The sequence below is a fragment of the Nipponia nippon genome, unplaced genomic scaffold (genome assembly GCF_047370975.1).
Source record: "Nipponia nippon isolate SJK-2023a ecotype South Korea unplaced genomic scaffold, ASM4737097v1 scaffold_16, whole genome shotgun sequence".
In the NCBI taxonomy this organism is placed as follows: domain Eukaryota; kingdom Metazoa; phylum Chordata; class Aves; order Pelecaniformes; family Threskiornithidae; genus Nipponia; species Nipponia nippon.
In genome coordinates this window covers 7845426-7861337 of record NW_028262332.1, presented here as the reverse complement: position 1 = coordinate 7861337, position 15912 = coordinate 7845426, and the positions used below count along the sequence as shown (strand labels likewise).

Sequence of the window (15912 nt, the reverse complement as noted above, 5' to 3'; positions counted from 1 at the left end):
TGACTCTTAATGGTCATGGAGGCTTGGAGTCACAAATGTGATGGCAAACTAAACTTTGCTCGTAGTTACTGTGTCTGGATTGCATAGCTGTAGAGATAAAGGAATACTTCTTTCCAGTTTGCCACCTCCAAGGTGGTATAATTTAAAGTGAGAGTAACAGTTCAGTTAAGTCAACTTGTGACTTTAATTTGTAATAATGGAGATAGTATCATTGGGATGATGCATTATGCATGATCTGTTTGGCAGTTAGAACTGTCCGGGCAGTTAGAAATTGCTCTAAGGTGGTTCAAGAAAACTAAAAGAGGAGACATGGTGTCCTGTTGTACTTGAAGGTTCGGGTGCGCTCTCAGAAAGTACAGGCGGATATCATCTTGGAGTCCGACATCATCTGCTGCACACTGAGCACAAGTGGAGGAAGTCTGCTGGAATCTGCTTTTTGGCGGCAAGGACTTGATCCTTTCAGCTGTGTGATTGTGGATGAGGTCGGTAAAGCTATTTAGAACAACAGCATGTTCCCCCTCTAAAGGTCTGCCTTGTTCTCTGCTTAAGTTACTTGTGATTGTTTGGCTGCTGGGGTAATATATTGTGGCTTGACTGCCCCATCCCCGCCTTTTAACTGATAACCAGCCTGGCCTGCCATGTAGAGCCATATGAAGAAAGAATAACTTTTAATTGCTTCATTTTCTGACTTATTTGGTGCTTTAATGGCAGACGGTTTTTACTTGAAAATCATGGCTGAAGTGTGGCTTTTGCTATGGAGGTTTCCAGATAGTTGGACTATATTTGTATCTGTTTGGAGAGAGCTCTGTGTGTTTTAATAATAAAAGAAAAATCTGTTCGGAGTTTTTTATTAGGAAAAAATTATTTTTCTCTCTCTCTCCCCCTCCCCCCCCTTTTTTTTTTAAGAAGCCTCAGAAGGCATTTCTGAGTTATTCTGACTCCGTCACAGGAAACTTAACATAGTTCCCTCCACTCCTTTGCTTACAACTTCTACTTTTTGTCCTGTTTGCATGTACAAAAGGCAGGACAGTCCTGTGAGGTTGAAACACTGATTCCACTGATCCATCGCTGTAATAAGCTTGTCCTTGTTGGAGATCCCAGACAGCTCCCTCCTACTGTAAAATCAGTAGTAAGTGTTCAAACTGTGTTTTTGCATGCTTTATAGTACAAGAACAGTATCTATAGAAAAACGTGTAAAAGGAAAAAAGGCGCTTCAATGTCAGATTGTGATGTGTATCAGATAATAACTTGCCCTGCCAAGTTTAGTCTCCGTTATGTGGAGACCATATCAATACTGCCTTCAGATGTGAGAATAAAGCTAATGCAGATATGAGAGTGCAACCTCTATGGAATTCCCTGGTGTAGCTTGGAACTGATATCATGCACCATTAAGGATAGCTATGGCAACACAAACTTCAGTGCAAGTTGGCACTTGGTTTGTGATGGACGTTGTGTTGTGGCAGGCTCTGTTATTGCATCATGTGAGCTTCAGTCAGCGTCACGTTCCTTAAGGAATGGAGGATGAAGACTACCTGTTCGTATGGGGACTTCCTCACCCTGCAGATATGCTCTAAGGGTGAACGTATAGGAGCACTTTCTTGTATCCAACAGTAAGGAGGACTGTTTTAAGCATCTGATAAAGAAAGGAGGAAAACCAGACTGGCTTCTCTAGAAGGGTAAATTGTCTGGAGGCTGTGTGCTTATTTAATGAGATCCCACCTGCAAGATCTTGCTTTTCATTACTGTTGATGTTTTTAAAATTTTACTATGTTGTGACTCACAAAGGAAAGTTGTTTTGTCTTGCTGAAGACTACACTGACAAAAATTTGGATTTATGCAGGCGATCTTTACTGAAATAATAAGACTAATACAAATAGAAAATTAAAGTGCAAGTAGTTGTCATTTTGTCAGTGATTTAGAAGTTTAAAAGAAAATACCAAATAGTTTTAAGTCCAAAAAGCAAATAATTCTCCAGAAGTCAATCTCATGTTTTCCCTCTGGCAGAAAGCTCAGGACTATGGCTACGATCAGTCCCTGATGGCACGCCTGCACAGACACCTGGAGGAGCAAGTGAAGAAGAATGTTTTACGAAGCCTGCCAGTTGTGCAGCTGACTGTGCAGTACCGGATGCACCCAGACATCTGCCTCTTCCCATCCAATTATGTTTATGGCAGGACTCTAAAGACTGACAAGTGAGTAGGTCTCTGTTCTCCTTTCTGAGCAGATAGTATTTCAAAGAAGCCTTTTCATATCAGGATAATCTTTTGAGTAAAAATTCTTGAGGTTGTGGGGAGGGGAAGGTGCTTAATGGGAGAAAACTTGCATTCCATCTCTGTGCTGTCTGTGATACGTAAGTTAACTACATCACTTAAACTTGAGCATGCTTACTGCTTAGGGTTCATTTTCAGGCCTCAGTATATGCAGGTCCCTGTGAAAATTAAGGACTCTGGGGGGAAAAAAAGCTGAAAGTTGCTTGTATTTGATAACTATGGTGTAAATAAATGAAGTATCAGTTCTTAGAAGTTCTATATGGTTACCTTGCGATAAAAATGTTATTTACAGAGCAACAGAAGAGAACAGATGTTCTTCAGAGTGGCCGTTCCAGCCCTACCTTATTTTTGATGTAGGAGACGGTCGTGAGGAGCGAGATAATGAGTAAGTCCTGCATTCTACTCTGCCAAATTTTAGATTTGCTGAGAATTAATTACATGCAGAAGAGTTGTCTTCTCTCCTCTGTTGTTTCCAGTGTGCATTAAGTAGCCAGAACTGCGTTTTCAACTTGACTTGATTTAATTTTACAAAAAAAAGCAGGTGTTAAAAAAAGCAGGTGTTTAATTTTTTTATTTTTTTTTTTGTCTGAAACTGGTTTTAATCCTGGTTTGACTCTGTGCTAGATGCCAGTGAATGCCTACAATCTCTGCTAACTCTATTAACAGTTTCTGATTCCCGATTTAAATTTTATCAGTGACTTGCCTTTCACAGCTGCATGCTGAGGTAATGCCAGAAGGTGGCAGGCTCAGTCCTCTCTTTTGCCTCTTCTGTAAGGAATGCAAAGCTATGTAGTTTTAAGGGAATGCGAAGTGCAGCCTTTCACTGCTAACACTTCTCATTGTTGTTAGCTCCTCCTCAGGGCCTGCTTTCCAAGTTCTTTAGACTCTATGTGAAGGAGGCTGCAGAAATTCAAGACAGGGGCTTTGACTCGCCATGCCCCTACAAATTGGGCTGAAGTGTTGAATTTGAAAGATCCCATCAAACGTGTTTCTGTAATGTTTCCATTCTGTCTTGTTCAGCTCTTTTAGTAATCCTCAGGAAGTGAAGCTGGTGATGGAATTAATTAGAACAATTAAAGAGAAAAGGAAGGATCTGGGTCTTCGTCGCATTGGAATAATTACCCCTTACAGTGCACAGAAAAAGAAAATTCAAGAACAATTGGACAGAGTGTTTAAGAATAACAGGTAAAGAAAAACAGGTAAAGAAAATGTGAGGTTTCAAATGGGACTTGGCTCTTGCATGTTAGTACTTTTGTTTATCCTCTTAATGGCAAAAACTCTCAAACTTTTTTCCGTGCTACCAAAATCTGTACTTAGTCATGCCTTTAAAGGGGAGATATGTAAGCCTTTTGCTTAAAACAGGCATGGCTTCTTTGTAGCATTTCTTAGTTATTACTTGTATACATGTTGTCCTGGTTTCAGCTGGGATAAAGTTAATTTTCTTCCTAGTAGCTGGTATAGTGCTGTGTTTTGGATTTAGGATGAGAATAATGTTGCTAACACTGATGTTTTAGTTGTTGCTAAGCAGTGCTTACGCTAAGTCAAGGACTTCCCAGCTTCCCGTGCTCTGCCAAGTGCACAAGAAGCTGGGAGGGGGCACAGCCAGGACAGCTGACCCAAACTGGCCCAAGGGCTATTCCATACCATAGACGTCATGCTCAGCATATAAACTGGGGGGAGTTGGCCAGGGCCAGTGATCGCTGCTCGGGAACGGGCTGGGCATCAGTCGGCGGGTGGTGAGCCGTTGCATCACTTGTTTTTCCTGGGTTTTGTTCCTCTCTCTCTCACTCTGGTTGTTTTCCTTTTCATCATAATTATTATTATTATACATTTCAATTATGAAACTGTTCTTACCTCGACCCACGAGTTTTCTTACTTTTGCCCTTCCAGTTCTCTCCCCTGTCCCACTGGGGTGGGGGAGGGCGAGCGAGTGGCTGTGTGGTGCTTGGTTGCCAGCTGGGGTTAAACCACGACACATGCTTTGATTATATTGGTGTTCTGAATAAAACTGATTTAAAAGGAAACCTAAAGTTCCAAGCTACGTGGACCTGAACAGCTTTTCAGCGATGATGCTGGCATCAGAAAAGCAAATCTAGCTTTAGGTTCACACAGTGAATCTTTTCATACACTGAAGCAAAAATTTACCCTGGGTTATTTTGACAGTTGATCATTAAGGATAGTGTTTAGGCTATTTGCATCAGTGTGTTGCTTAAAAAGTCAACTAACATAATGTAATGGCTTGGTAATTCTTTCTTCAACAGCCCAGGAGAAGTGGACACAGTGGATGCATTCCAGGGACGAGAGAAAGACTGCATCATAGTGACGTGCGTCCGGGCAAACACCACTAAAGGGTCAATTGGGTATGTTTCTCTTCAGTGATTAGCAAATCCCATTTCCAATGACACTCTAGATACTATATTTTTAATAGGACCACTAAGAAAGTTGTTAGAGAACAAGTCACTACAGCCAGCAAATTAAAGGGTATCTTAATGCATGAATTAACGTTACTGGTTTGAGAACTCTTGAACAAAAGGGGCGTGGAAATGCTAAGTATTGTGTTTTGTGTTGCATGCTGATGAATTTGCGTGGCTGCCTTAGCCTGTCACTGTTTCAGGTTGGCAGGATTGGTCTTGGGAACTTGGCTCTTTGCATTAGTGCTGCAGCAGTTGTTCTTGTAGCTTTTGATATATATATTGTAACTTTCTGAATGCTGCTCTCTTAAAATGAAATCCATTTTCTGTGACTGTTGCTATCCTGTTAATACAGCATTCTGTCTGTAAAAGTATTGTTAAGGAGTTATGTCGCTAGGAGTGTGATGCAGATGAGCTGGATCTTTGATTTGTAGGTGAATGTGCTTTGAGTTAGGAGGAGATTTGCAGGAAGTCTTGATTCAAGATAGCAGATTTGATAATTTTATATGGGTTTTTCCTATCTGAAACAGAAGGAACTAGATACTGTGTGTGCTGTTTACCCCCAGGCTGTTACAGCAGTTGTTGATTTGTTTCTGTAACTTACTGATCATTTTAGTTTAAAAAATGGTAGTGGAAATATGCCTTCTGATAGTTCATTGGCTTTTAGGTTAAACTATGGGAAGTCTGTTTGCATAAACAAAAATCTTTGTTTCCACATACCAGGTTTCACTAAGCTACTTATGTTTCCCTGATACTAATTTTCTGATTGCTAGATGAAGGGCTTTTTAATTGTGCTGATCCATGCTGCTTTGGGAAGAGAAAGAATCCAAATCCTACAGTAAACAACAATGATGCTTTTTGAAGATTTCTTAATCTAGTTGATTGAGTTTGGAAACTGAAGGCAGCTAGAACCTGCCAGTTCTTTTGGCTGACGTGGGACTTAACCTCTATTGGTCTTTTGGAAGAAAACTTTCTAGCTTCCTGTCTTGAAGGTTTATATATTAAAGCTTTGGCAGTGCAATGCCTTAGAAGCAGTACATACTGTTGACTTGGACATCGCTGTTTCAGGATCAGGTGTCATTGGCAAGGTGTGATGGGAAAGTTTGCATCACCCTTGCCTACGATCTTGTAGCTGAGCAAAGTATTTTGGCCTCCAAGGTTGTTAGTCCAGCATTAAATTTACTCTGAAAGTAACTTGCAAAGGAAGGAGAAAACTCTCCGAGAAATGGCAACGGATTTTTTTTTTTTTCCTTTCCTGAGAAAATAATCTCGTCTTTCAGTTTTAAAAGCTGTTAGGAATATTGAGTAGCTTTCAAGAGCCCTTTTTTTGCCCCCAAGACCTAGAGAACTATGATAGCTGTGCTGCTGGATCCACTCCCTGGTCTGCTGCTTGCCTCATCTTTTTTCCTGCACTGCCCAAATTTTCTGGGGTGGCTCTGGGGTTTTTGCAGTCTTTACTGCAGGCGTAGTGAATTTGCTGAAGAGCAGGTTTCAGTGCTGTGACCACAGTACCAGACATTGATGTTGGACCTGTTCAAATGAAGTTGCACAAAGACCTGACTTCATATTGCAGACTTTGTTGGTATAGAACAAGCTGTGCATTTTGGGAGCTTTTTAATTAGAGAAAAAATAGTTGATGTTAGTTTCACAAACCTTTTTTTGAGTTTTGGTAAATAAGCCCTAGCAGAAATCAACCTTGAAGAATACACTAAGCATTTGTTTGTTTAGGTTTCAGTACCTTGGTTTGTGATCCTGCAGAAACAGACTAGACTGTCTGATATTTGCACTATGAAAATTTTTTTCTGCAAGAATATACCTTTCACTCTTGAAGCATGACAAAGCAAAAGTCTTCCTTCATGCGCTTCCAGTGCAGGTCACCTTTAAAATAAAATATTCATGTCCAGCGTTCAGTATTTCAGTAGAAAATTTTCCTATTAGTCATGCCAAATATTATTAATCTATTTTAGTTCAAGTCAAAAAGAAGCTTAAAGTCTTGATAGGTGCCGTGAGGTTGATGTCCTCTGTACTTTGAGGAATGTTTAAGGAAGCAGTAGTTGGCATTAAGAGGGGATTTGCTCTAAGAAAGGAAACATCAACGGCAAGAGCTGGAAAGAACTGGAATTCCCTGCAATGAACCAGAATGGTGAAAGAAAGAAAACACAATTCATGCCAAGTCCTTCATGTAAGGCAGGGCTGCTGCAGTGGGATCTGGGAATGGGTCATGAACTGCCGCCACCTTTGTAAATGCTTCTGTTTTCTTCATTTCACTGAAACTGAGTATTTTCTCTTTTTCTCATAACACTTAAACCTCGTGGAAGAACTGGTTTAGGAACTTAGTTTTGTCTTGTCACCTAGGTTCCTGGCAAGTCTTCAGCGTCTGAACGTTACAATTACCCGAGCCCGATTCAGCCTCTTTATCCTTGGAAGACTGAAAACGCTCATGGTAGGTGCAGTGTTAATCAGATGATCTTCTGTGATCCACCCTTTTAGGTCAAGTCAGGGTTGGGGAAGTGAAAACCATTCTCAGACTGCTCCAGTCTATGAAAGGGGACTGTTTTCTAGCGTATTGTTAAATTAGTATAATCCAGGCCTGTGAAGGGTTCTGCTTGAAAGCTTGGGCTGTAACTGTCATACAAGCTTTAAAAAAACAAAACTCTTTTCCTTGCTTCCAAGAAGGAAAGTTAGAAAGTTACTGTCGCAATATTTTTAGTAAGTGAATTGTAATACAGTCCTTTACAATTCAAGTGTGAGGGTTGCAAAAAATCTTTTCTCTACGGGTAAGACAGGATGATGGCAGCGATACTTTCCTGCTTGATCCTTACTGTTGCTTTAGCTATTGCAGCTGTCACTGGATACTTGAGCAAGGAAAATGATTTAAAAAGAAAAACAAAAAACAAAAAACCCAACAAATGATCCCAAAACATTCCCCTGATCTTCCTATTATTGTCTTTGACACTGCTTTGTGTAGTCCTGTGGTTTCTGAGGATACTCTTTGCTTGTACTCTTTGAAACACGTGTCTTTGAAACAGAACTACGTATCTGGGGGGACTATAGAGGCCCGCTGAATGTGCAGGGAGTGCTCTTGAATAGACTTAATGTCTTACAGTACTTGGTTTTTATTCTTTTTCCAAGGCTGGGGGGTTAGCTACACCACTAGAGGGCATTAAAGCCACGTTCCTGTTTCACTCTCTGTATGAGCAAACTCTTGTGGCCTTCATAAATACAGAAATTGTCATTTTAAGTAGTAGCTCACTGATGGCTGAAAGTACCTTCCCTGTGTTACAGCAGCCAGAGTGCCTATTGCTGTTTTGCAAGTGAAACATAAGATTCTTCCATTCCAGAAGGAACATATCAGTGGTTTCCATGACAGTTGTGTCAGGTACCTTGATTAAAGAGGCTGTGCATCCTCTGACACCTCTGACTGTTTGTGTTGATTTCTTCCTGGTAACTTTTTTGCGGGGGGTGTCTTTTTTCTTTTTTTCTTTTAAAGGAAAATAAGGACTGGAATGAGTTGATTCAGGATGCTCAGAAAAGAGGTGCCATTATCAAGACATCAGAAAAAAGCTACAGGAAAGATGCGGTTAAGATTTTGAAGCTGAAGCCACCGGTACAGCCCCCAGTCAAAGCAGGGACAAAGACATCTCTGTTGCAGGCTGGCTCTTCCAGTAGCAAGAGGGGTGAGCTTGCAAATCCAAGGGAGGCCAGCAGCGCACGGGAACTCGCTGCTGGTGCTGGCCATGCAGCGCCACAAGGAAGCAGAGGGCCCCAGCAGCCACAGCGGGCTCAGGCTGCAGACTCCAGGAGAGGCAGTGCCTCCGCACCCGTGGATGCTGCAGTGCTTCCTGATCAAGAGAAACCGCGTGATCCGAGGCTGGCAAGTATGGCTAGTAGAACTGAAACAAAAGGGAAGGAGCAGGCCTCAAAAGACAGCAATCGGTCAGGCCAGGGCAATCCAGGATCAACGTCACAGCAAGGCCTCAATGTGTCCGCAGCGGCCAGGGATCAGATTTCCAGAACAGAAACTTTTCAGAAGCCCCAGCAAACAATGGGACAGTGCGACATGCCTTCCGCATCGTCTTACGCAGCTCGGCACGAGGCTGACTGGAGAGCTTCTGTATCGAAAAGCAGTTCAGAAGCCCGCAGCGAAGGAGGTCAAAGTCATAGCAGTAAGTGGAACAAAGGCTGTCGTGTTTTAACGAGGAGAACATCAGAGGAATCGCCACAGAGCACAGGATCAAACAGTGCCAAGCGAAGAAAGACCTTTCACTGACTTCAGTATTGGCTCATTACTGAAAATCTATTCCCAGATTTCTGTCTAGCAAAGACTGTCTTTTAAACTGTTTAGGACACCTGGAACTCCCTTACACTGACACCACTACTATCAGTAGATCCTTCTGTTTCCCATCCTGTCCCTAACTGTGAAGGGGACTTTATACCTGACAGTTGGTAGCTTTGAGCTTTTGAAAAGAAAAGTTGGGATAGCTGCATTGCTTGGAAGAGCAGTGAATTTTGTCATCTAGGAAGTTAAGGTTGTAAATGTTTAACATGTAATGTATATTTGTACAGTATACAAAATTATTTTAAGATTTAATTTGGCAAATATATAGCTTCTTGTTTCCTTGTGCAAATGCTATTTTCTTAGTGATGTAATTTTTTTATGAAGAACCAGAGCAAAGCAAAAAACCCCCAAAAAACCCCCAAACAAACCAAAAAAACAAACAACAAACAAAAAAAAACCCAAAATCCAAAAAGCAGGCAGACTTCTCTTTCCCTTTGCACTAGTAAGTCTAATTTATTTGATAGCAAAGAGTGAATGTTGAAAACGTGGTAGCAGTGATTCTTCCTCATGCCTCAGGAAAGACTGAAGGTGGATGTATATTGGTTGAATGGAGAGAATTCTACTTATTTTGTATATTTTATTGCCTGTTTTTATAGGAACAGAAGAGCTTTTGTTTATACAAATGTGCCTTGAGTTTTGCTCTTGCTGCTGCTTCATCAGTTGGAATCCTTTTCTTGTTGCAGTGGCAACAGAAAGTGCAGATTAAAGCCTACGAGGTCTGTTTGGTCCCAGGGAGCCCATGTGATGAATAATCAACAGCACTGTGGAATCTTAGTCAAAGATCTCGTTAACGCTTACTGGTAATGACACTTGAGTTTCCTTGTATAGAGCTTTCGGAGATCTACAGAGGTAAAAAGGGCAAGCAGTTCATTCTAGGTGTTCTTTCCACTGTGTTGATGAAGAATATATAACCAGTAAAATGGGGTGGGGGGAAAAAACCGAACTATTTTTAAGAAACCTTCCTCTCGTCATACATTTCACAATAAAAGTGGAATTATTTCTATTACGAATGCCTTTGGGTCACTGTGAAGTATCACTTTCAGGAGTAGCTGTCTGTCTCAAGGAGGTGAAGAGCAACATTTCATGTGCACAGTTTTGCACGGAGATAGTCTAGCACGCCTCTGCCCGAGAACGCAGCACCTTGCTACGTTAATACAAGCTGGGTGTGCTGTGAGCGGGGCAGGGGGCTGCCTCCATCCACCCCTGTTAAAATGCAGCCTGCTATGAAGCAGGCAGTATCCTGCTGTCCCCTGCTAACTGACTTAGGCTTAACCAACGTAAGGGCGGTGGCTTTCCCTAAGCAAATGAGCTGCCGGACTTCTCTGGCCAGAATTTAGCCATAAACTTTAGTTGTTTCTGTCCCGACACGTTCATTGCAATGATTGGTGTTAGCTTTGTCCTTTTAACGTGCTGCCAAAGAGGTACGTGCGATCTGGTTCAGTGAAATACAGGTGCCTTGCCGTACAAAGCATCAGGTAGTGGTTCAAACTGCGGTTGCTGGTAAAACTTAATCCTTAATGCGTCCCAGCCCAGAACAAACGTGCTTTACTGGTACCGACTGCATTGTAGGTATGTTGGGAGGCTTTTAGTTGCTGTCTGTGACTGTCCGGCTCACTGCGCTGTGTAGTCCAGAGCGTTTTAAGGTAACGGGAGAATCTCTGAGATGCCTGTGAAGTGAAATCGGCCTATGTGCATTATTTAGCTTCAGTTATTCATTATGTTGCAATCTTAATCGCTTCAGTGAACCCTGACCGCGTCTTGTCAGCAGCGTACGCGCTTATAAAACTGCTCTGACTCTTCCTTGATGTTGTGAACCTTGTGCGAGAAGGAAGGCTGCTTGAATGAATCGGACTGTCACGAATTGGACGTTTTGGTCTCTCCCGCATCACATAATCCATGCCCTGTGTGTTATCTCCCTTTATGTTAATAGGAATATTTAAAAATACTGTCATCTTTCAAACCTCTTGGCTCCTCTTGGCAGGGCTGTGCTGACCTGCCTGCTCTTTCTACTTAGCACATTAAAAAGGCTGCTATTCTGCAAATGGCTGTAGGATCGTATGGCTGTGGAAGCCATTTAGACTGTTTTGATGTAAATAAAGTGAAGCTGGCAACTGCGTGAATGAAGAAATGCTTTTCTGGCCATTAAATATAATTTTGTCAAAAGAATGTTTCTCTGAAACTTTTCTTCCAGTTTTCTTTCTCCTTAATCTGCATTTCAAAATGTGTTCTTCTGAGAGCTATACTTACCACATGCTGGAAGGAATTTTGTTTGAACATTTCTTTTTTTCTTGGGTCATGTACTATAATGCCTGTATTTTTCCATAAATCAGCCTTGAGGCATGGTCAGTGGCTCAGAGACTTTTTTGCTTATTTAGTACTAGATTTATCTGACTTAAGTTGTCTTCTTCCATCTTCCAGTGGTAGCTTACTGCTGCCCTATTAGTCTGTGTCATTAATGGTGTGTTCTTGAATAAAAAATGTTTGGGATTTGGAACTTAAAATGCTTTTCCCTCTTCACATATCACTCAGAGTAGGTTTGTAGTTTTAATCCCCCCCCCTTTAATACCCATAACATGGAAAAGCAAACTCCAAGCCAAAGCGCACTTCTCACTGATTCAAATAAAATCTGCACTGGGGAACAATCAGCACAATTTTCATAACTTCTCTGCTGTTTCCACCGCGCGTTACGAAATCCGGAGTAGCGATGGGCAGGCAGTGTTGGTAAGCTGGGGGTAGGCTTCCTCTATTCATTTAATATCATCTCAGAAGCAGTGACAGTTCGCGGAGGTTTTTCAGTGCTCGTTCTCTTCCGCTGAGTGTTAAAGTCAGAAAAATCAGTAAAGAACATATTCAACACAACTTAATGTAAAACAGTTTAATTGGAGTTTGTGCCAAAAAACCTTTGGAAGAAGCAGCATTCAGGGTTTTATACAGAGGCTTCCATGCTTCTTCCAGGCTCGGCAGCTTAATTTCTCAGTGCAAAACCAGTTCTCTCTGCGGTGCTATTAGTCTTTGATATCATTAAGAAGGGAAAATCTCCTGTAAGTGTTGGACTATATTTTGTTCAAAGTTTGGGGTTTTTTATTAATTCTTTGTACACTAAATAGGCTTTCCAGTAAAGGCGGAGTATAATTCTGGTTATTCCTTTTTCCTTTAAGGTTTACTGTAATTGTTTTCCATGTCATTACTCCAAATTATGGTGATGCGAGAACAAACGAGCGCCCTATCTCTAATGATGATATCCAACCAGGTACTTGTCTAATACGTTTTTCTTATCTATGTTTCATTCTACATGCACTGCGCTATGGAGTGCTGCCTTACTAACGGTGACTTTATGGGTCGCACCTACGGGTGTCTGCTGACCCACCAGAGGAAAACCAGCCCTTTGCAGGAGCACAGCAGGGAGGGCGGTCGCTCCCCGGTGGGGTGATGGTGGCAGCGGCTGGGCCTGAGGAACGCTGAGGGCTGGTGGTGCCTCACAGCCGGGAGAGCTGTGCCACGCCGCTGAGGGGCTGGGAAAGCATCAGCCTCTCCTCCCAGTCCCTTGTCTACGTTCACCCTTCCAGTGCTGGTTGCACTGGTGGGGCAACGAGCTTTTACAGTACTGTCTCCTCGATAAGCTGAGTGCCGTAACGAATGAGCAGCTGGGCCCGATGGACGGAGGCACGGGAGCTGGGAGACACAGCCGTGCAAGGTGCGCGGACACGGGCAAGGCGCTCGGCCTCTTCCTCGGGCTCGTCTGTAAAATGGAAGCAGCCCCCACCCCTGCTGTACCGATGGCGGGGAAGCACCGAGCACCGCGTGCTTCCAGAGCAAGAGTGAGCTTGAGGTGACCAAACGTATCGATTGAGGGTGAACAACGTTCCCAGTCCCAGCTGAGATCCAAAAAAATAACATGGAGCCCCAGTAATTTCCGAGCTGAGACTTTGGGGTTTTTTTGCAGTTACTTAAGTGTGGGGTTTACTTTTGTGTATGGAAGGGAGAGACCGGAGTAGCCAAGAGCTGGAGCTGGGCTGCTCATTCACAGCCCAGCGCCTGTAGCAATACCAAGGATGAGCAGAACCATGGTCCTAAAAATGCAAGACGTTCTCTCTAGTCTGCATGGATAAATGATGGATGAAATGGCTGCTGTATTGTAAATGGAATTTATAATGTTAATGATATAATACAGTCTCCTGCCACAACGGGTCCATTCCCAAGTCGTATATAAGGTCTCCTTTCTTGTCTTTTTCAGCTGCTTGGAAAGGAGCCCAATGCCTTACTCTTTAGTGCAAATAAATGTAAGCTAAGTAGCTTTGTACATGGAATATCGCTGACACGTGAGACCTCCCAGCGATAGGTACCTGTCTGCTAAGGCCTCGGCTCATTTGCCACCATCTCCCAGGCAAATAGTGATAGAAATGAAAAGGGAGGTGGTTGGAGTGCACATTACACTTGGTACTGTGAGAACGTAGAAAACCTTGTTTTATGATGGGCTACGCTGGCGTGGCTGTCAGTTTTGTCACCAATCTCACTGTTGTATCGACCAAGAACTCCCTTTGTGCAAAGAAACCCCATCAGTTTCCCCTCTCTTTATTTGAATCCCTGAAATAGCACAGAGCGGGGTTGGGATGGAGCTTTTGGAGCCCAGTATTGTTGCTGGCCAGGAGGGAAGGTGGTAAAAATGGGTGGTTTTAGGCTTTCCTCACAGGTTTCACCCTGCGGTGAAACTTGTTACGACACCTGGAGGATCAAAATGACCAAGGAGCCTTTAGGACAGTCTGAGGCTCTTCTCTGTGTCTCAAATCAGCGTTTCTGCATGATAGCGGCCAAACTCTCCAACTCCCTGCCGGCAGGGCTGAGAAGATGACAATACAAACCTCTTCAAAACCCAGCTCTGCTCTTATTTCTGAGCAAGAACGCTCAGCTCCTCCTTTACTTTTTGTTTTATTTACGTTTGGGACTTTTCATGAAAGCCAATTACAGAACAGAACTGGCTGGTGAGACCGTTAATTTTATTACCACTAAAGCGTTGGTTCTCTTGCTGCTCCAGCCTCCGCAGGGCTCCTTACGAATCACTCTTGGAGATGAGGTGTCTGCTTCCTCATCTTCATAAAACCAAATAACAGACCTGGGAAGTGCCAATGGAATTTTTTCCCCCTCCTTCTGTCGCCAGCTCCCAGGGACCGTAGGCTTAACATTTTATCTGGGGAGTGAACAAATACGCATAAAGGCTGTTGACTTCTCTGCGGCTGGGGCTGCGGACTCAGCCTGGCCGCAGCGGTCTCTCACATCAGGCGCATTTTTGTTGCTTTGGGTTATTTAGATTTGTCAGTACTCTAAATAGTTAAAACCAGAGTAGAATTGGAGGTAAACAAGAAAAATCAAAAGCTCTACTTGTACTGTTTGAAGAGGTCACTTTTTTGCAGACAGAATTGTGATTTAAAAACTTTTTCAAATGAATCAAATGCCAGCTGCATACCGGCGACAGGATGCACATGAAAACCTCTTGAAAGAGCGCAAGTGGCTTTTCTCGGAAAGAGAAGTACCTTTTGGTTAACCTTTCCACAAGTAAAGTACCAAGCTCATTGGACAACTTCTCCCATTTGGAAGCATTAACCGATGTATAAATGTTTCTATCTTAAAGAAGATGAACTTTTGGATCTGCGGGTACGTGCTGTGATGGTTTCTCTCTGTATTACTTCAATAATGCTCTATTCACTTTGTGTAGACGCCCGTGTGCTAACAGATGTCTGCAGTTAATAGATCTTCAGTGCTGAAGCTTTCAGAAGCTTTAAATTATTTTCTTAAATACCGAGTTGAAGTTTTGTGTGGGAGGTTTTTTTCTGTCTTGCAGTGGTTTGTGTTACGTGATTGCAAGTCCTCCAGGACCACGGGACAGGTAAAGTGCTGTCCTGATCTCCACCCCGCGGGAGCTTTGTGTCTGAGCCTGGAGGTGAGCTGTGCTGCCCCGTCTGCGGGCAGAGCCACAGGAGGGAAGGCTGAAACCCCCGCTTGTGGCTCCGCTCTCAGCCTAGAGGCCATTTGATTTCCCCTGTGAGATGACGCATGTCGTGTTTGTCCTTTGCAGAAGGACAGAAGGCTTATTTCACAGAAGGCTTTGCTTCTGCATGACTAGGAAGAGCCTAAGAATGGTATATGTAGTGTGGAGGGCAGACTCGTGTTTTGCTCCCCAGTATTTTTCAGGTGTCCTTTGGAATAGCTGGAGGAGGGTTAGCACCACAACTTTCTGCTTCTGGTTGAAGTTCCAGAACTACTCCTTGGGCTTTGGTTAAAGAAGGTCCAGGACTGAACATTACTGGTATTCTGGGTTCATAGGAAGGTGGTACCATCTCTGGAGATGAGTTAGGAAGCCAATGATGTTTTATCTTAAAACCAGACAAACAAAACCCCCAAACCAACCAACCAGCCCCCAATCAACCAAGAGAAAATCCCCCAAACCTAAAAAGGTCCGGTGCAGTGGTCTATCACCTTCCGCAGTCTTCGTTCCTGGGCTGTTCTGAGCTTTGTCGTGCCCTTCCGAGGTTATTTTCTATGGGAATGAGGTGCTGCTGCTTGACACGTTCCTGCTTGCATCGCAATAAAAGCGTGCGTTTGCAGGGAGTCTGCTGGGTGCAGAGTTTGCCTGGGATATGGCTTTATGAAGTAGCAAATTTTCTGTTGCTTGATCTAATATTCTAGAGAAAAACACTAGTGCGGGGAAAGCAGAATGTTGCTTCACCTTCTAGAAGTGCCATTAGAGATCTTGATCTCGTTACAGTCTTTTCTATGCTATTACTTGTAAGAACAGGATGAGGATTTTAAAATCTATTGCAGGCAGTCAGAAAGTACATGGAAAGAGCGAGTGTCAATACCAACAGACAGCAACCGACTGCACCGAAGGGAGGCAATG

The 15912-nt window shown here is 43.0% G+C and overlaps 1 protein-coding gene across 13 annotated transcripts in view; it reads left to right on the top strand.

The window, feature by feature from the left end:
• SETX (senataxin) overlaps positions 1–11366 on the top strand; it is a 34133-nt gene extending 22767 nt beyond the window's left edge. For 7 of the 13 annotated variants that reach the window (XM_087752605.1, XM_087752611.1, XM_087752609.1 and 4 more), the window contains 8 exons: positions 333–482; positions 1022–1129; positions 2005–2192; positions 2563–2655; positions 3291–3455; positions 4532–4630; positions 7037–7124; positions 8172–11366. In XM_087752605.1, coding sequence (XP_087608731.1) covers positions 333–482; positions 1022–1129; positions 2005–2192; positions 2563–2655; positions 3291–3455; positions 4532–4630; positions 7037–7124; positions 8172–8951 — 1671 coding nt within the window. In that variant the 3' untranslated portion in view covers positions 8952–11366. Of the gene's footprint in view, positions 1–332; positions 483–1021; positions 1130–1463; positions 1671–2004; positions 2193–2562; positions 2656–3290; positions 3470–4531; positions 4631–7036; positions 7126–7966; positions 8061–8171 lie in introns of those variants that run through there. The other 6 variants (XR_015703632.1, XR_015703633.1, XM_087752612.1 and 3 more) reach the window with 6 other exon arrangements.
• The last annotated feature ends 4546 nt before the right edge of the window (positions 11367–15912 follow it).